Source organism: Furipterus horrens, unplaced genomic scaffold (assembly GCF_987537825.1).
Source record: "Furipterus horrens unplaced genomic scaffold, mFurHor1.1.pri manual_scaffold_3, whole genome shotgun sequence".
Classification (NCBI taxonomy): Eukaryota; Metazoa; Chordata; class Mammalia; order Chiroptera; family Furipteridae; genus Furipterus; species Furipterus horrens.
The window spans coordinates 26,283,915-26,304,268 of NW_028327173.1; the positions used below are offsets into that span (position 1 = coordinate 26,283,915).

Here is a 20,354-nt window from a genome sequence, read left to right on the forward strand (position 1 = left end):
GCGGTACAAAATGACTGCTCCCCATCCCTCCTCAGGCCTACAATTCCAGCCACTGGAATAATTCCAAGAAAGTACAAATCTCATTACAACACTGTCCTTCTGAATATTACCCAAAAGCTCACAAATGCACATAGGACACGTCCAAATTCCTTAGCATGGCACCTAAGACCTTCATAACCTGAGCCCTGCCCACCTCTCTAGCCTCTTTTCCCTTTGCTTCCCTAGCATAAACCATTTGCCTCCAAGCACTATACTTCTTTACCCATGTGGTCCTTTGCTCTTGTTGCTCTCCATTCAATCCAGCGCCTTGCGCCCACCCTGGATATCTAACGCCTGACCTTTCAAACCTAGCTCTGGCCTCAGTGCATCCAGGATGCTTGCCCTCATCTTTCTGGGTGGAATGGTCATTTCTTGAAACCCACAGCGCGATCCTATTCAAGTCAAATATACAATTGCATCAGTGCTTCACCAGCCGCGCAGTGAGGCTGTTTGCATAATCCCCCAGCTATTCTGGGAATGCCTTCATCTAAGGAACCAGAGCCCAGTTCGGGATGAATCCCGAAGTCTCAACCTATCACCAACTGTCTGGGTCCGGGATCAGAAGAAAAAGGGCTATGGGCGGCGCTAAGACCAACAGCCATTCAGCGGCGAGCACCGTTCACAGGCCGCAGGCATGAAGCCCTATAAGAGACTGGGCCCTGGCCGCTGCGTGCCGCAATGCCGCAGTGCCGCGCTGCCGCGGTGCCTTCTGGGGCCGACCGCCACGATTCAATCAACGCCTTGCCAGTGAAGACCCTGCACCGCCCCACGCCGGCGCATTCTCGGCAGCAGCCATCTTGCTTCCCGACTCTTCCGCCGGAAGCGAGCACCCACGCCCCGCCCCCTGACCAGCTGGCGCAGTTATTGCGCCAACCAGGCCTTGCAGCTGCTGGGTGTGGAAGGGTAGTCAGATAATAGGAAAAAAAAAAAAAAAAAAACACTAACGCACAGCCGCATTGACCACAGTCGTCAGAAAATGGAGGAATCTACCGCAGGCCGGGCCAAACCTTAAGGAAAAAGGGGGCCGGCCAAAAGGGAAGAGCATTCCAAGGGATCACGTGGGCAAGGCCCTGGGGTAGGACAGCCTGCCAAGCCCAACAAAGGGAGAAAAGGAATTTTCTGGAAGACAGGGAAGGCAAAGACTTCTTGAACTTGGTCAGGTTATAGTCGGTTTGAGGACTGAAAGAACCACAAAGCACTTTGGACTTGAGCAACTGTTTGTTGCTGTCGCTCAGACATAACTCCCAAGCCCTTTCCCATTGCCAGGGAAAACCCCAGTCGTAGAATCTGGGAAACTAAACCTGCTGAGCTATATACAGAACTGTCCTAGGAGACAGAAGGGACCGACAACCCACAACCAGCACGTCCGGAGGGAGGGGCCAGGATCTTCATCTCTCTCTCTGTCCTTCAGAAACATGCCACTCCTATATCAGATTCAAGGCCTGCTCTGATCAGACTCCTATTCCCTTAAGTTAAACGGGAGCCAGTACAAAGTCCTCCCACAACAGAATGCAGTGGGGCAGTTCTGCACACCTGGCTAACCCAGAATAGTCTGCTTATTCTGTCAGGAAGGGATCAAATATACACAGTTGCATTTGACCCTATTTACATTCTAAAATTAATTTCAGTGCAAGAGATTTATAGAATGAAACTGGTCAGAGTAAAACAAGACAGAGGCAGTTTTATGGAGATTTTTTTCTTTATTGAGAAACTTAAGACTTGGGTACACCAAATAAAACCAATTTCGGGGGGGACAAAAAAAAAAAAATCAAAACCCACAATAGAAAAAAAAGTCAACACTGGGCCATAGCAGAACCCAGAGAATATATTCTTTTAATTGAAAAACTCTAGGTGCTTCATAATTGACCTTTTGATACAAAATGACCTATTAAATTTGTAATTTGTGGTTCTTGATGTTGAGGTCCATAGGACAAGCTAGGAAGTCTTCAAACCTTGAGCTGAATTTCATGAGGGGTTATTTGGCTTTTGAATCCTGAAAAGCAAAGCACCAACATAAATAATCAAAAGAACCTGAGATTCAATGAAATTGCAGTCTCACTGCTAACATTCTGGCCTAAATAAAATTGTTTGGGGTGTTGTGTTGTGTAAAATGTCTAGCAGCACCCCTGGCCTCTACCCACTAGATGCCAGTGACACATTCCCAGTTGTGAGAACCAAAAATGTCTCCTGACATTGGCAAATGTCCTCTGAAGGGGCACACCTGGTTGACAACCACTGACTTCAAGGATAGCTACAGTTCATACTCATCCCACCCTTCTAGGCCATCCTGTACTGAAAGCTTCTCCAGTTTTATGGTTCTCTTGCTTGAATTCCAAATGCCAAGCCAAGGGGCCATGGCTATGTCAAGTCAACCCTAACCTCCACCCCAGGTATGGCCCTTACCACCTGAACTTTTCCCTTGACTGTGCTGGTCATTCGGTCCTCTCCTTTCTTCACTGGTCCTTGTCAAGGGTCCTAGCTTCACTCACCCAAATCCCCAGAAGAAAGAGGCCAAGGCCCCCAAGTCCAGAAGTCGAGTGGAACACACACTGTAACTAGTTAGGTGTGTGTCTGTCTCTCCCACTTTGACACCAAGGCCTGTGCCTACTGTGTTCCCAGAGCTAAGCAACAGCTACACACACAGCTGACCTCACCAATCTCAAAGCAAACCAGTGAGGTGCTCACAGAAACGAGGCTGTGAAAGCTGATTATGACATAGCTATATATATTCATTATTCCAGGCCAAAATGGGATTCTTGAGGAAATCTGGTTATAACCATCAGAAAAAGATAATAAGCTATACAGAACTGCTAATCATGTACTCTTTATTGAGAAAACTGTTGTTTGCTCCTTGTAATATACAACCTCTACTCTTCTCCATGTTAACGTCCAGATGACAGAAAAAAACCAGAAGATAGCATGCCTAAATTACCAGGTTAAATGGCAAAAACATGGCTCTATATATTGTCCCTAATCTTTTAGGAAGTTATTATTCATGAATCAAAACCATTGCTGAAAACAAAAATAGGCAAACGTACAGCTTTTCCTTGTCTAAGAGGTAGCAGCAGCAACAGTGCCCACCTTCTGGGCAGCTTCTTTCTTGGCATGATGAGCCTGTAGTACCGCCACAGCTTCATCCACCTGTGAGAAATCTCTAGGTGGTCAGGGACATGGAAGGAGCAGCCCCCACTCCTCCCTGATGCCCAGGTCCAGCGGTGGTTTCTCCTGGTGCTGACTTCTTTCTCAAATACCCACACCAGAGCAGCCCCTTCTCTGTGCCACACCTGAGGGTCCGACACCAGCCGTTCTCCTCCCCAGCTGAGCCCACCCGTTTACCTTGGAGCGGAGAGACTCGGGGGACTCCAGCATGTGCAGCAGCTCAGAGTTGTCGATCTCCAGCAGCATTCCTGTGATCTTCCCAGCCAGGTTCGAATGCATGGTTTGGATGAGTGGGAACAAACGTTCTCCTGTGGGAAGACCCTCAAGTAAAAACCACGTCAAATCCCAGGAAAGAATGGACACTGGTGTCCAGATCGGTACCAGGCTCTGGCCTCCTCTTCTGCGAGCACGTGAGTCACTCACCCAGCATCTGCTTCTGTTCCTGGGGGGGTGCTGCGGCCAGCATGGAGGCGGTCAGGGGCTCCTGGCCCTGCACGTGGACCGCAGGCTGGGACGCCTGGGAACGAGGAGAGGCAGCTGGTTAGCACCAAGGAAAAGACTCTCTGACAATGATCAGAGCCTGACTGTTCAACAACTAAAAGTCTACTCTATGCAAGAGGAGGTGGAGGTAGCTGCCCTTGCTGTCAAGGATTTAACTGCAGTTGTGAGGGATGGAGAGTGAGGCGAGGACAGTGGTGTGGGCAAGAAACACAGCCAATTGCAGTTAAGAACAGCACGCTAACAGAAGGAAAGGGAAATAAAACAAATCTAGAATCCTTGGCAATTGTCTATTAAACTATTTTAATTTACTCAAGGTTATTTACGCAAGGTTACCCATGTATTTGAAATCTTGTTAATAAGGTACAGTGAACATTTGCATATATAGCCTTTTCCTGAAAATTTCATTTTCCTTTAGGGTGAGTTCCTGGTGGAGGATATGAATATCAAACCATTTTAAATTAATCTCACATGACCTTTATTGCACCAAATGTTTTTACTATATCAAATGCTTGAGGACTGTTAATATGCAATGTCAGTGCCTGTGACAGCCTCAAGAGTAAGGGGTCTTATAGGCAAAGAATACTTCACATAGTTATCAAGTTCTGGAAAATATTCAACTAGAGAGCACAGAGCAGAGGAAGCAGCTCATGGATCCCAAAGCTGAGCACAGCTCTTCCAAGCAAAGTGCTACTAAGCTTTTCAACAAACCAGTTGCCATCGTGGCTTGCCTGGGGACACAGCTCCAGAGACAGCAAGTTCCAGCTCAGAAAATGAGACCAAGGCCCAACTGCCCACTCCAACTTAACACCTCTGAAGCTGAACTTTTCTGTGGCAGTGGAGGTGAAAAAGAAATACCACCTCTTTAAGCTGAATGAGCACATATGTATTCTCCTGTAAAAAGGAGAGCAGGAAGCACCAGCTGTCACCTCTGGGGCATTTCTGAGTGAACTGTTATCAGTAAGAACACTTCTAAGCCCCTTCTCGCCCACTAGAGAGCCCTCCCGGGCAGTGTCGTCATGCAGAACACAGCATCCTGACACAGAGCAGGCATTTAATACCTAATGAAGGAATCATAGCAAGGTATCTTTGAAATCACACAGAAACGGGGAAAATCCTTCTAGCACTGTGGGGCGGCCCTCACCTGCAGAGGCGGCATGGCAGGGTGAGGGCTGCGGACGCTGGAGGCATACTTATAAGGTGCTACAGCCCGCGGAGCAGCAGCAGCAACGGCAGCACGGGGTGCCAGGTTCTGCACAGCTGTGGGAACACCTTAGGAAAAAAACAAGTAAAATTAAAGCCCGTCAGTCTCGGCAAAGGCCCGTCAAATCCCAGCTTTCCCCGTTCTGTGTGCATCCAATACCACCTCCAGACTGGCAGCTGTCAGTCAGCCCTTGCTGGGCGGCACCAGCCCCACCAAAGTCCATAGCCAAGCGGTCCGGGCACTCAGACCCTACAACAGACCAGCAAACGCACATCAGTGTTGGCAGCAGATGTCCAACTGGCCACGCCCCAATGGAAGGAGAAATTCCAACGCATGTTCACACAACACATCACACATTGGGCTGCTACTGCTACTGTCAAGAACAGCCAACCGATAACATACAACTCTTTCCACCTCTCAGAATACAGGACATACTCTGTAAAAAAAAAAAAGTTTCCTTAACTCTCCCAACTCCACCCAAAAAAGAATGGGCTGCCTCTAGTCATCCAGCTAACACACTTCTACAATTAACCTTTTTCACAGGTCACCAATGAGCAAGGACCCTTTAAAAAAGTAACCAACACTCCTAGAATGAACTGTCTCTCTGCCCCTTAGCACCTACCTAAGCACACAGCTAAGATTACGGAACCAGGACTTGAAGATGAAGCAACAAACTGACCAACCCCGGGCAGAGCCTAGCCATCCTGACTCCCTCCTCCCCAGGCCACACTTCTCCAGGCCAGTTTGCTCACCGACTCTCTGAGCAGTAGTAGGGAGGCCACGAGAGGCCGGAGCATTACCAGTTGGAGCCAGATGGCGAAGAGTTGGACGAGGCCCAGCCTGGCGTATAGCACTTGGCATTCCCTGGAAGCCTGGCAAAAAGACAAAAATTGCACATGACGGGTGAATGATGTGGACCAGAACCTAGGCTGCACCTCACACGGGGCAAGCAAAAGGCAGGAAGACCATGGTGATGTGTTCAAATCCCTGTTCCCCACCACCTACCTTGAGGTCTCCCACCTTGCTGCCAGCGTGGATTAGGTCTCATCTGTGCTAACTGGTTAGGTGTATAATAGGGAGGTCTTCCCTGAGCCTGTAAGAAAGAGCACCCAAGCCCTTTTATTTTAAGGACCCGAGTCCACACTAGAAATATCTCACCTTACGACCAGGCCTTGGCTAATTCAGGTAGAGGCTCTCTCTACTCAAAAGCTTGGGGTAAGGAAGGTCAGGTAATGGGGATTCTTTTACCCTACCCCTGCCACTCTAGGTGTCCCAATGGATAAGACCTTCCTCATTTTATCTGAGGGACCCTTACCCTTCCATTCTAGAACTCTCATATCCCAGACCCCCCTCTCCCGACCACTAAAGGCGCCACCATGAGCGGGCAGGCTCCACAGCCATGAACGTACAGCAGACCCACCTGTGGAACTGCTGGCACGAAGTAGCCACCAGCTGCAGGCTGAAACTGATTTAAGATGGCATTGGCAGGGAGTGCTCTCATCCCAGCCACCCGCTGCATATACTGGTTGGTCAGGTGAGCCTTTCGCTCTTCCTTCCTTTGGGCCAGAGCGACATACAGTGGCTTGGAGCCCACGATGCGTCCGTTCATCTCCGTGACGGCTTTGGTTGCCTCTTCAGGAGATGAGAAGCAGACAAAGCCAAACCCTTTGCTTCTCCCGTCCTCCAGCATCACCTACAACAGGAGACCAGCCTAAGAAAAGGGCGTTCTATGTTCCAGCAGCTATTAAGTGCCAGAAAACCTGGGTTCTGCTGAATGAGTCACTATGTCTAGGAGACGGGTTCTCTACCCTGTCCCAAGATGTACCCCAAACCAACTGAGTCACTACTTCTAAGGGGAGGACCTAGATATTTTCTTTGTTAAATTCTTAAAGTTCCAAATTCTATGATATGGCTAATGATTAAACCAGGAACCAAAAGATGTTTCCTGATACCCAGCAGCGCAGCTACCTCTGGGTACCCACACGAGTCTGGACAGCAGTGTCATGTGATTTAACTGAGTTAGCATATGCTTTTGAAATACCATGTGAGAAAGCATTAAAACCAGTGACTGCCACCATTAATTTAATGGGAATAACAGCAGAAAAATGACCAGTTGGGAAACGGTTGGATTCTAGTCCCAGCTCTGCAATTCCTAAGCTGTACATTAACAAAACGCTTACTTGCCCTCTCTGAGCCTCCATGTCCGTGAGGCAAATACCTACAAAGCCACAAGCCTGCTGGTTCATGTGGTCTTTTCTATAGTTGGTCGTTCACAAATGGCTCTTTCCTCACCTGAAAGTGTTCCTTATTCCTTCCCCTGGCCTATCGCTTCAGAAGCACTGGCAGCAATAGGAATGTGTGCTTGGCACCATTCTGTGTTGTAGAGCTCACTGCCTGGAGAGCCTCCTGAAGCGGAGGATGTGGGAGTAAATGTGTGTCAACCCAACAACTCCCTACCAATGAGGTGTGCCAATAAGGTAAGAACAAGACACCTTCATCATGAAAATGATGCCTCTGTGGAGGGACTGAGCAAAAAGAAAAAAAAGACTCATGGATACGGACCATAGTGTGGTGACTGCTGGGGGAGGAGGAATAAAGGGACTCCAATGATAATGGAAAAAAAACACAGTAGATTAAATTTTTTTTAAATGATGCCTTTGAAACTTCAAGGTGTGCTTCTTTTGTGCTCTTGCAAATGCCAACTAGACTGCTATGCAGCTAAGCAAGGAGAGACCAGCATTCCTCACGCTGACGGAAGCCAGTCAAGGGGGTAATACGAGCGAAAGGGTGAGGACCTGGAGAAACCCCGCAGGCTGGCCTCTGGTCAATACCTGCTACAACGATGATGGCACTCCCAGTTTGTGGGTAACTCAGGCTAAGAGCCAGGGCAGGGTCACCTCAAGTCTTCACTGGCCCAAATGGCCTTCTTTCTCATCACCTAAAGGACTCTGACATCTGCCGCACCTCCGCTGAGCAGGGCTACTGTCTGCAATGGGCTACAACCTACAACTTTCAGATCCTGTCACACTCCCCAAGTGCCAAGGACACACAGTCACCATCCTCATGTAACCAGAACATCTTACTCAAGGACTCAAAATTCCTTGACTTTAAAGTGGGGTTCACACTTATTCAGCTAACTCAGTTGATCTAACTAGCAAAGAAAATCAAGCAAATGACGCATACGGCAAAACATGGAAAAACAAACTTCCCAATCTTCTTTCCTCCTTCTTTTAAGACCAGGATGGAAGTTCCCATCCCAGTTCTAAAATCCTCAAAGTACTTTTGTTCAGGGAATGTGGCAGAGTTGTAGGGACAGGCCCCAAGACACATGGAAACAACCCGTCTGGATTTCCTCTGCTCTTACTGTGGCACCATCTGTCCCCACACCAGCACGGAGCAGCAAAGAATGGGAAAGATTTAGGTGCTCTGGGCGTTGGCAGTGAGGGACTGGTCTGATTTACCTCCACCCCTCCAGGCCTTAGGTACAGCGCAGTAATAACCGAATGAACTGTCATTCTCCAGAGCACACACTTGGATCGCTAATTGAATGCCAGGAGGAATTTGCGAGATTAATGTGATAGCTATCGTCAGAAATGAACACAATTTAGATCCTATTCCGTCCATGAAACAAATGCCAATAAACCGCTGAAAGATCACAACTTCTGCTTTCAATCCCAGAACCTCAGTGTAAAATACCTTAGCACTGGTGATGGATCCAAAAGGAGAAAACTCTTTCCTTAACTTCTCATCATCAATGGTGTCATCCAAGTTCTTAATGTAGAGATTCACCCCCTACAGCAGAAGGATCACTGTTAATTGCTCGTGTCCCCCACATAGGCCTTAAGACAGTCGTTCTCAAAGTGTGGGCCCCACACTAGCAACAGCAGCATCTTCGGTTACTTGAGTGAAATGCAAATTCTCAGGCCAGAACCTGGGTCCCAGCAATCCGTGTTTTAATAAGCCTTGCATGGGATTCTGACCTCCAAGTTGAGGCACTACCGCCCAAAGATTCTGACAGGAGCATCAGCAGTCACATGCTGCTACCCTCCGTCCCTCACGGCTGCTCTGGCTGACCATGCCCACGCCCCTACCCCGTCCCGGGCTCTACTTGCCACCATTCCAGACGGGCTTCACTTAAGTAAAAGGAGCCCATATGACTAAAGCAAGCCCGAGACTTCTGGAACAGGGTCTCTAGATTAAATAAATTAATCTCTTTGGTCCCTGGTAGGCATATTCCTTTTAAACCTGGTGATGGTGAACAGGCTTCGAGTCCCCAGCGAGAAAGCCTGCTCAACATCAGGGTGCTTTGCCAGCACACCATAGTAAATTCCCTACTGGAGGCTGTGCCAAGACCAGCTCTCACCTGGTATCGACTAATTCGCTCTTGTTTCAGCTGTTCAAATTTCCGTTTTAACTCAGCCTGCCGTTCCACTTTCTTCTGTGCACGGCCTACAAAAATAACTTTCCCACTGATTTCTTTTCCATTCATCTCTTCCACGGCCTGAAGAAGAAATACACACGCATCTTTAAAACAAGAGGCAGAGGCAGGGGCCTTGCTCTGGAGGTCTCTTAAGTCCCACCAAATATTCTGAGAAAGAAATCTTCCCTCCAAGGCTAAAAACTAACTTCACTGTCTCTGAAGGCAGCTAAGCAAATCCAAGCTTCCTTATCAATAAAATGGGGCTAATATTTAGATGAGCTATTGGCCCAGACAATACAAGAGAAAATAGTACAGATGTATAAATACAATCATAGTAGACATGTGCCTACCTAGATCATCTGGCTGTCACTAGATCTCTCAGGTTCTTTTGCCAGTATTAAGTGATACATTCAAGGGCCTAGCACAATGCTTCACCCACAAGCAGCTGTTGTCTTGTTGACAAATCAACAACTCTCTGGCCCTTAGTTCCCTCACCTATGAATGGGAACAAACACCTGTCCTATTTTCAACCTACAAGGCTGAACAGCTAAGGTGAGAGGTTTGTGCCAAGTGCTTTGAAAACAGTTAACTGATACATTAACATGTAAAACCCCTTAAGAAGGCAATTCCAGAGTACAGTAACTGTGCATCACTACTAGACACTGAGGTAATTCCAGCTTCATTCTGTGTTATCAAGGCCTTGCCCACACTCTGGGGCCACGTCCTACAAAAATTCCCCAACCCTTGTGGTACTCTCACCTTATTGGCATCCTCGTGCTTTTCGTAACTCACAAAGCCAAAGCCTTTGGATTTCCCACTGGGATCTCTCATCACCTTGACACTTAGGGTCTTACCTATTACCAAAGGACAAAACTATTAGTAACACCATCTCTGCCACAGATCAAGGAGAGAGGCTTCTCTGGGAGCCCACTTGAAGCAACCTCCTGCTGAACCCAGATGGACTATTAAGAAAGAGGCAACGTGCCTGGACTTCTAATCCTGACCAAGCTGCTGAGATGGCCTTGGGGCTTGGATGAGGCAGGGTAAAGCCAAGAACCGAGGACTGGAGTCTATTCTTATCTACCCTATGACCTTTGTCATGCAAGGTATTTTACTTCTGGGTCTAGGTGCTCTCTCCTCTTAAATAATAACAGATCCAGGTCTGGTGGACTGTGGAAGAGGTCACATGGGGCCAAGGACCTGACTTACCAAACTGGCTGAACAGCTCTTTCAGACTCTCATCATCCATCTCCTCCCCAAAGTTTTTGATATACACATTGGTGAACTCCTTGGCTTTGGCTCCAAGCTCGGCTTCTCGCTCTTTTCGAGACTTGAATCTGCCCACAAACCTAAGAAGAAACCATGAAAGGCAGTGATCACCCAGAGGAACAAAACATGATTTCCAGGGGCTCAAAGGAATGCAGGCTACAGGCTGACAGGAGAGGTTAAAACACAAGTCCCAATCCAACCACCAAGAGAACAAGCTCAGAGGTGCCCAACGCCCCACAGGAAAGAAAAAGAAGCAGGACTGGCCTGCAGGGACCAGCCCAGGGTCCTGGCTCATACCAGGCTACTCCTACCACATCACACTGCCTTCGTGAAGAAACCTGATGACCACGTTTTTTAAACGTTCATTTCTGTGCATCTATGTAAATGCATAGAAAAGGTCTGGAAGGATATAAACCAAACTGTTAATAGTGGTTAATCTGAGGAATGAAATGGCTGGAGTAAACTACCTTTAATTTCTCACTTTATTCACTTCAGTGTTTTTTACACTTAATAGAAATATATCCATACACTGAATCTTTAGATTTCTTTCTAGTGATACCTTTGGGAGACTTGACAACTGGGCATATACATGTTATTAATGTAAGCCATCTCCTGGTCTGTTCAATAGCACAAAGGACAGAAATGGTCTTTGCTTATAACAGCCAAGGTTCCTTGTCCCTTCTCATTCCCCTGCATGGCTCAGCTAAGACCCCATCTCTCCATTGTGTGATACAGCAAAGCAACAAGGTCTAAAGGAACAGCATCTTTCCACTGTAACCAAGTTAAGTGTCACTGTGTAGCCAGCCCTGTGTTAGAAGGCCACCGAGTCATAAGTTAGCCGAGTGGGGACAATTTGGCATCAACCCCTAGTGAGTGACCCCATGGACAGACCAAGGTCACATGGCTAATATACAGCTCCTGGTCAGTCCAGGGCCCTCTCCACTCTGCTGCTGGCCAAGACCTCTGCTCAGACTGGGCTTAGAGCCATCTTCCAGCCAGCCCCAGTTGCCAATGCTCACAAAACCCACAGATGTATGCTTTTAATGGAGAGGCGGCAGGCAGGCCATAGCTTAGGCAGGAAGCCCACCTTGGCGAGTCAAAAGGGCTGCCATAGCTCGGCAGGGAGACTCACCAGCCCTGGAGTGGAGAGGTAGGAGCAGGCCACACTTGGGCCGAGAGAACCAGTAGCCGCCTTGTGTGTGCGTTAATACCGAGGTGGGGCCACGGCTGGCTCATGCGATGGCTGTTGCTCCAGACTGGGACACTCACACTTTGCGGTCATTGAGAAGCATGCCGTTCATCTTCTCGATGGCCTTGTCTGCAGCCTCTTGGGTCTCGAAGTGAACAAAGGCATAACCCTTAGAGCCGTTCTCGTCACACACCACCTGTCAAAAGACAAGGCAGGACACTTTAGCGCCACTGGGCAGCTACAGAGATTCAAGAACCACATGGTCTCTTACTCCAGGCACCGGTGTCTTGAGGCCTTGAGCCCATCCCTGGTCCAACAGCAGGAACTACACTCAGCACAGCACCAGGCACCCAGCAATATTCCATTTACAAACGGTAGCCACTATTAGGCTGCTTCTAGTCCAAATGTTTCCATTAATAACACTGAGGTCTGCGGGCAAAACCACAGTGCAGTAGAAAGACAAACCATTTTCCAAGCCTGCAACAGAATTTCAGCCTAGTGTAGACTCAAGACATGTAAACAACCACCACACAAGTTGTACCCAATTCTCCACATAAACAGGTGCACAGAAAAGGAAGAGGGTGAAGTTATGCTTCTAAAATGACTACATACAGCTTCCCGGAAACCAGAGGCACTGCTCTGGGTCCCCACTGCCAAGAGAAACCTTTCATGCTTTCCAAAATTAGAAGACAGGAAGGATATTTCAGGCAGAGGGAAGAATAAACAAAGACACAAAAGAACCTGCTAGTTAAGCTAGGCTGTGGTACGAATTATCTACAGGGACCTTTTAGGCTTAAGAGCCATTTCCAGAATTTTGAGAATTACCATACCCTGTCAATCAATTCCAAAGCAGTTTCCCATTTAGTATTATTTTGTTTTCAGGATGAGGTAATTATTCTGCTGAAATCATTTAATCAGTGTTTACCTTGCAGGACAGAATGTTGCCAAAAGCAGAAAAAGTGTCATAAAGTGCCTTGTTATCTATAGATTTGTCCAGGTTCTTGATGAAGACGTTTCCCACACCAGATTTCCTCAAAGAGGGATCCCTCTGAGACCACATGATGCGGATTGGCTTTCCTTTAATCACGTCAAAGTTCATGGTATCCAAGGCCCGCTCAGCTGCAAGAGAAAAACACATCTCAGTCAAGGATATAAAACACCTGGAGTGGCTCAGTGGCCCAAGTGCCAGCCCACAAACCAAAAGGTCACTGGTTCGACTCCCTGTCAAACATGCCTGGGTTGCAGTTGCAAGGAGGGGGCAGGGGTGTGAGAGGCAACCACACCCCTTTCTCCCTTCCTTCTCCTCTAAAACTAAATAAAATCTTTAAAAAATAAAAAATAAAACACCTCACGAAGGTGACTGCCACCATCCTAGGAGTAAGTAACTCCAGGACTTTTCAAGTTAAAGCAAAACAGCAAATAAAGGGGGACTATTATACCTCCTATTTGACTAAGCTTTTAAAATCATTTCTAAAAGACACTGCAACCTATCACCCACCGTGACACAGATGGGACAGGTGAAATTATCCATTTTATAAAATGAACAAACTTAAGTTCAAGGGTGGTTAAGCGGTGCAGCTAACTTGTGATTAAGAAACTAACAGCACTGTCTAACCACTGTGCTACCCACCTGAAACTAATACAGAATAAATTTTAAAAAGCAACTACATAATACCAGATTTTCTGGTTCTTTTTTAGTAAGGTACTGAGTCAAAGTTATCAACTAGTTGTTGTTTAGTCTACACCACAACTATGAGATAAATGACAAAACAAAACTGTGAGCAAATGGCTGGGGTAGAAAATGCGCCATCCCTGAATTCAGCCCCGTTTCTTATACTTTCAGTTTCTGAGATCAGAAATTGATTAAAAAATCCTCAATCATCAAAATGATAAATACTAATGGTCACACATGGAAATGTCCTTTCCATTATGAGACAAGAAGGATGAAATTGCCACCCCTTTCTACCTAAGTAGACAGTGCAGGTGAGCTCAGCACCTGGTGATTTCCAGGCCTTCAAATGCCTTAGTGTCCAACCAAGTTCTCCCAACCAAGTCCACCTGTGCACCATGGAGACCATTTAAAGGACCAGAGGCTAAAATATAGCACCACCAGTAGTCAGAGGCAATTCTCTTCACCGACAGTAACAAGGACCCAGAGCTGGTGGCCAGTTACCCTGACTTATGCAGTAATATATCACTCAGAATGCCTTCATGAAGGGATGGGGGGAAGGGGGTTGTTTCCTGCCTCAAGGCACCATCCAACTTAAAAAGGGGACAAAATTCCCTTACTACCCCTCCACAAGCTCAGCTGTCCAGCCAGCCAAGGGAACACCTGTCTCCAACCATCTTCCTCAGGTGGGCTCCTCAGTGTGGGAGGGGAGGAGGTCAGGAAATGGGAGACAGGGCAGATCTAAGTCAGGAAAAGTTCAGGCACAGAGCGCTTGTGATCACCAGCTGAGGTCAAAAGCCTAGGACCTCAACCTGTGTTTCATCAATTAGCAGCGAAGGAACTCATTTCAACACAGCTCCTCTTCTATTTCCAGACAGCGCTGCAGAAGGCAAGTCAGCTTAGTCTGACAAACCGAGCTGCACTTATTTATAGCAGGGAGAGGTCCTGCAGAAGTATGTGTTGGCAGACACACTGACCAATGGTTTCTGCTATTATCTCTAAGTGACAGGACTTTTGTTCAGAAGAGTCAAGAAGGCAGGCAACAGCCAATGTACCTACTACCCCCACCTAAAAAGGTCACACTCAGCAACCTCCTTTGTGCCTGCGGCCATACACAAGTCAGCTCAGAGCACACTGAATTGATGGGAGAAGTGCCTGGTGTAACCCAGCAAGTCCAATTCTAGGGTCTCAGCTGCATCCTGGGCAAGTGATATTCTCTATGCTTCAGAGAATGAATAAAGTGGAGACAAAAATAGGGACCTGGAGATCCTTGGCCAGAATGGCTTGTTTCTCCCAGTGGTGATCTCTACAGTTGTTCCTTTTTAATCTGGAGTCACGTGCAGTCCCTGATTAGGTTTCCTCTGGCCTGACTCCTGCCACCACCACGCCTGCGGCATACCTCTCCATGCCGCGGCCCCAAGCTGAGGCCCAGCATGGGCTCCCAGAGCACTGACTGGCAGTCCCGGCTCAGCCACCAGCTTTTTGCAGTCACTGTCTCTTAGCAGGAGTCCTGTTTTCTTCAGATAGGATATAGTAAAAGGGTTCTGACGAGTGTAAAGCACCGTTCACAGGTGAGACAATGATCCCCCACAGCCCAGCGGAAGAGTCGGCGCTTCCCCAGACTACCTGGAGACCCCCTCTCCCCGGGCTTCATCCGAAGAACTCCCTCAACCCGTGGGAAACACCCAGACCAGGGAGCTGACCTGGCACATGAAGCTCTGGTGGTGCTAACGCAAGTGCCTGCTCAAGTTTAATGCGCAGAATCATTCCCCTGCTTCCTAAATGCCCTGAAAGACCCTTATCAGCAAAAAATCAGATTCCCAGGCCAGGGGAAGGGTGGGGGAAGGGACACCATTTTGACAATCTAAAAATTTAGCAGAAACTGTATTTCAATTGTCCTTTTTGGCAGGCCTGTGAGGGGCACCAGCCCATGCCCACTCACCAGCAAGGGTCTCTCTAACAGAACCCCACAGAAGCGGGACCACACACACCACAGTACAACTATGACTTCCCTGTGAAACCGTCGTTTTAGTCTCGTTGGGTTCCAACCACACTGCCACAACTGATTAGCCCAAGGTCACCCAGTTAGCAAGTGGTGGAAACTACTGAAACTGGTCATCTGATGCCAGGATCCCATGTTCTCACCCCCTGCATCCTGTTCCCCACAGTATGACTTCTGGGGCAATGTGCTGTCGTGATGCCCTCTCCATGGGGGTGGGGATCTGCCCAGTGGATGACTCCTAGGGCCCCCTGGGAGACCGAGAATTTGTGGACAGCTTCTACTCACCGTCAGCTGGCTGCTGGAAGTTGACGTAGGCATAGCCCAGGGAGCGGCGGGTGATCATATCGCGGCAGACCCGGATGGACAGCACAGGCCCCGCAGGACTGAACTTTTCGTACAGCATGGCCTCGGTGACGTCCGAGTGCAGGTCACCCACGTACAGGGAGGCCATGGGGTAGCTGCTGGCGGCAGCGTTCATCTCCCCAGCCCCCACTACCCCAAGCCCCGCCAGGAGGACTTCTTACAGGGACCACACAGGACAAAAGGGGCTGTTTTCAGAGCCGGGGCCCGCGCCGCGACTCACAGGTGGCAGAGCGAAGCTGAGAAGCTGGAGTAGGCTCAGAAACAGGAGGGGACAGAGGAGTTCGGGGGCGGCTCGCTGGAGACTGCAAGACCGCAGACAAAAGGCTCTCAAAAACAATATGGCCCTCCCTGGGAGTTTGTAATTCTCAGCTGTTCCGGTCTGAAGCTCCAAATTTCAAAAACAAATGTATTAAAATGGGGATTTCCCTCCAAATTATAAAAATCCTTAAAGAGGCAACCAAACGGTGCCCACGCGGCCTCCAAGACACGCGTTTCTCTATAAATACAGGCCTCGGGCTCCTGGCGGTTTAAGATTACAGCAGCCGGGGAAGTGGGATACAAAATATTTGTCAGTGCCGGCTCGGCGAGCCCGGGGGACCAAGCGCGCAGCCGCCTCCACGCTGGGCCGCGAAGGGCAGCGCGGACACGTGGTGCGCGGGGAGGCCGGCGCGCGCGGGGGGCGGGAGCGCGGGGCTGCCACGCGGCGCGGACGGGCGGCAGGAGCGGAGGCGCGTGGACGCGGGCGGCTCACCACCAGACCGACAGACGGGGACCGACGGACGCCCAGGTGCGGTGGCGGCGGGCGCGGGCAGGCCGGAAGCGTGCAAAAGTGACTTCCCCGCGGGTTCTCCGAGGAGGGTTCGCTTTTTCTTTCTTTCTTTTTCTTTTTTTTTTCAGATTTTAAAGCGTTTTCGGGTTTTTTTTTATCTTTTTCTTTTTTTCTTCAGGCTGCTGGGCCCGAAAGCAGCAGAGGGTGCGGCGACCCGGGGCGGAGAGAGGCGGCTGGAGGAGCCACCGCTCCATTTATACCCGCCCCGGGCGCTGCTGGTCGAAGGGCGCCTCGCGACCTGGGCGCAGTCGTGCCCGCCCACTCGGCCCGGGGGCCCGAGGCGGGGCGGCCGCGCGAGAGGGACCTGGCGCGGCCGCGCGGTGCCACAGCGACCCCTGGCGCGCGGAGGACCGCTCCACGGCGGAGGAGGGCTGGCTGTGCAGGCTTAAGATCCTCTGGCCACTCCAATGCTTGTTGCAAACACCTCGCCTCCCAGGAATAAAACCGATACATAATTTAACCCACTCACACGCACAATGAGTATATTACTTAATTGTAAAATAAATATGACATAAAATAAGTTAAAGTTATATAATAGGTGTTGTACTGTGTAGATGTTTGGGTCCAAGTACAAGAGAAAACATTCTGAAGTTTTCAGAATTATCAGGCATGGACAGCTACAACTGCAGTAGTTTCTATGGGTGATGGAATTTTCCAGAAAGATGAACAAATTTTGGTAAAGTTTCATGAAACAAAATACAATCATGATAGTGGCATTTCTGGAAAGTTAGTGTCTAGGCTCTGTGGGGGAGAATGAAACTTTATTTCAACTGGTCTAATAATAAAATTCACCTGAGGCAGATTTATGCAAGGATTTATTATATATAGAAACTCCAATACATGAGAGGTTCAGACAGAAAATTAAAATGATGTATATCTGACACCTCGGTAAGGTGCCTAGGGGTTTCAAAGGGGAAGAGGGTCATTTGCAGGACTATAAGAAGAACAGATGTTCGGTAATTAGATGTTTGCCTACCCTGTAGATAACCTGTAAAAGGTTACTTCTGGTAATAACTTATTATGGTCAAGGCCTGCAATTTAAATTCTTTAAGGGAGAAGGGTAAAAGTTTCTCCTGAGCTCACAGGGTCTTTATTGCTTTCAGCTCAAAATAATACCCGTGCCACAGTGGCATATCTTGGGGAAGTCTGTTCTGACCGACTTTAGTCCTGCATTGTAAACTTTCTGAGAAGCTTCATATTCCAGAACTTGGGTTTGATGGGTTGTTCCATACTCCTCTAAACCAGCTCTCAGCCTTGAGACTAGGTCGGTCCAGTCAAACAGTTGTGTCTCATTTCAGGAGATAGTGATGCAAGTGGGCTCCTGAAGCAAGGCCTAGAGAGCATGCAATCACTATTTAATAAGAGGCCTCTCCTTGTAAACAAAAGAAAAACTGTGGTTAATGATTAGAGCAGACTGTAATCCCATTTCTGAGTTCTCCAGGCAGTCAGTCAGAGAAGATTTCCAGACGTCTCTCTGGAATCATCTTTAGGTGGAGGGAAGGCAGGCAGTGACAGTCTGATAAATTTTCCAGGTCTACAGTTTGCATGTATTAGGTGATCTGTCTGCAACAGGCACAAGGATTGTACATATATGAGCTGCTGTGGTGATTTCTCTGAAGTGTATATTAAGTTGTCACACTTCAGCTTGCATAGATTTGGGAAAAGGGCAGTTTTAGTTCTCAATGATAACAAGTTAGAAAAGTGGCAGGAAAATTGGAAACGTTAGTTTCAGAATAATAGCCAGATATTGGAGGAAATTAGAAAAATTCAGCATCCAGTCCAGTTTATGGGTAGAAAACAAAAACCTCAAAAGACAATGTACAGCACTAGGATTTAATGTCCACAAAGGTATATTACTGAAACATAATTTTTTCTCTAAAATCATTTCCATTGTTTATCAAAGATAGCCAAATTAAGACTAATTTGTTGGCAAATTAAGTTTAATTTAATAAACTCGGCCTGTTATTTGTATAATTATGACAAGAATAGCAATTGATCATATAGGCTTTTAAACCTGCTTTTCTAGAATTTTTCATAAGCAATCTACAGATTGGACTTTAATAAATTCTTTTTTTTAAAGATTTTATTTATTTTTAGAGAGAAGGGAAGAGAGGGAGAAAAAGAGGGAGAGAAATATTGATGTGTGAGAGATACATTGATTGGTTGCCTCCTTGCACACCCCTACCTGGGGAACGTGGGCTGCAACCCAGGGATCTGCCCTGACTGGGAATCGAACTGGTGACCTTTTGGTTCACAGGCCAGCACTCAATCCACTGAGCTGCAGCAGTCAGGGCTGCTAAAAAAAAAACAAAAACAAGAACAAAAAAAACCTTCCTAATAATTTTATTTAATCTTATCCAGCTTGATCACACATAAAATTTCTTTCTCAAGATTTCTTTTTACAAACCTACAACTTTCCTTCTTCCTTTTAATTTGTGTCTTATTCTTATACCCATTCAGAAATAAGCAACTTATTTTAGGACCAACCTTTCTTTTATTTATATTTTCTATTACTGAAAATATATGTTATTTCCTTCTATATTAGTTAGAATTTTAACCCTTAGAAACCTTAATATCTAGTGAAAACTAAGAAGTAATTGTAAACTGTTACACTAGTAGTCTTTAGATCAATAAATTTATAAATACATTTCATAACTTCTCGAAATATATGCTTTTTCATAATACAATCTTTCAGTGAAGTACAAGACACATTTACTAACAGACCCAAATTTCTTTGGTTTTTCTGTAATAGGAAGCCCAAACTAGGTAAATCTATGTTTAGTAATTAATATTTCATTATTTTATCTTATTTGGAAATTATCTGGATAGTCAATGAATTTAGCAAAACTTTAAAGTTTCAAGTTATCAAAGAACTTTAAGAAACTATTTTCCAGTACATATAAAGATTGCTCAAGAGTTCACCTAAAAACCTTTTATTCTATTTACATCTATTTATTTTTTCTTATTTATGTTTAGATTACTTATGAAAACTTCATCACATTGAGTTATTTTTCTTGCTGACAATTTTTGCAGAAGTTATAACATGAATCCCTAGTCTATTTGGCTGCCAAATGCATGCTGATAATGTGCACATTCCAATGGCAGACACCATAGAAGAAGTCAAAACCGAGCTCTCAAAACATAAAACAAGGCAAGTGAAGTAACAGACACAACAGGGCCCATCTCTGGAAGGAACAGATCAATGAAACCTGAGAGTACTCATACCAAATAACCAAAAGTCACTAAACTCAAGGAACTAGCTCCACAAATATTTTCTCCTGCTAATCTAAATTTAGAAAAGGAAAAAATGAAGGGACTCTCACCACTCTGCTTCCACTGAACTCTACAGGTAGAGAGATCTGAGTCTTACTAGGCAAAAATTCCTACCTTTCTTTGCCAATACATGTTCGAGGTCCCAGGCTCTTTCTACTGTAGCAGTTCAGGAGGGTGAGCAGCGCCCAGTCTCCAAGATATCCTGCTCACAGTGCCAACTCTGAGGAAGGAAGAAAATTTCCTCTACCCTTATCTAGTTTTTCCAGCTGATCTAAAAATCAACATGAGAGGGTTTAACAAGTGAAAATAAATTTATTTATTTTTAGAGAGAGAGGAAGGGAGAGAGAAAGAGAAGGAGAGAAACAACAATGTGCAAGAGATACATTGATCGATTGCCTCTTGCACACCCCCAGCTGGGGACCCAGCCTGCAACCCAGGCA

The 20,354-nt window shown here is 47.0% G+C and overlaps 1 protein-coding gene, 2 long non-coding RNA genes and 1 other non-coding gene across 12 annotated transcripts in view; 1 reads left to right on the forward strand and 3 right to left on the reverse strand.

Annotated features, from left to right (window-relative positions):
- PABPC4 (poly(A) binding protein cytoplasmic 4) overlaps positions 1 to 16,876 on the reverse strand; it is a 26,284-nt gene extending 9,408 nt beyond the window's left edge. The window contains exons 1-16 of one of the 9 annotated variants that reach the window (XM_090269166.1): positions 15,735 to 16,874; positions 12,704 to 12,897; positions 11,859 to 11,974; positions 10,530 to 10,669; positions 10,080 to 10,174; positions 9,264 to 9,401; positions 8,597 to 8,692; positions 6,321 to 6,593; positions 5,906 to 5,993; positions 5,701 to 5,772; positions 5,063 to 5,149; positions 4,841 to 4,968; positions 3,622 to 3,715; positions 3,376 to 3,506; positions 3,078 to 3,180; positions 1,720 to 2,032 (exon numbers count right to left, since the gene is read on the reverse strand). In XM_090269166.1, coding sequence (XP_090125292.1) covers positions 3,091 to 3,180; positions 3,376 to 3,506; positions 3,622 to 3,715; positions 4,841 to 4,968; positions 5,063 to 5,149; positions 5,701 to 5,772; positions 5,906 to 5,993; positions 6,321 to 6,593; positions 8,597 to 8,692; positions 9,264 to 9,401; positions 10,080 to 10,174; positions 10,530 to 10,669; positions 11,859 to 11,974; positions 12,704 to 12,897; positions 15,735 to 15,927 — 1,935 coding nt within the window. In that variant the 5' untranslated portion in view covers positions 15,928 to 16,874 and the 3' untranslated portion in view covers positions 1,720 to 2,032; positions 3,078 to 3,090. The other 8 variants (XM_090269165.1, XM_090269164.1, XM_090269168.1 and 5 more) reach the window with 8 other exon arrangements.
- On the reverse strand, positions 8,192 to 8,325 carry LOC150014662 (small nucleolar RNA SNORA55). The gene has a single exon (XR_016510357.1). It is a non-coding gene; the product is annotated as a small nucleolar RNA SNORA55 (small nucleolar RNA).
- LOC150014663 (uncharacterized) lies at positions 15,617 to 17,109 on the forward strand. Its single transcript, XR_016509679.1, has 2 exons — positions 15,617 to 16,599; positions 16,760 to 17,109. It is a non-coding gene; the product is annotated as an uncharacterized LOC150014663 (long non-coding RNA).
- A 327-nt stretch (positions 17,110 to 17,436) lies between these two features.
- LOC150014664 (uncharacterized) lies at positions 17,437 to 20,105 on the reverse strand. The gene is made up of 3 exons (XR_016509940.1): positions 20,029 to 20,105; positions 18,827 to 18,937; positions 17,437 to 17,974 (listed from the first exon to the last, which is right to left on the reverse strand). It is a non-coding gene; the product is annotated as an uncharacterized LOC150014664 (long non-coding RNA).
- Positions 20,106 to 20,354: the final 249 nt, after the last annotated feature.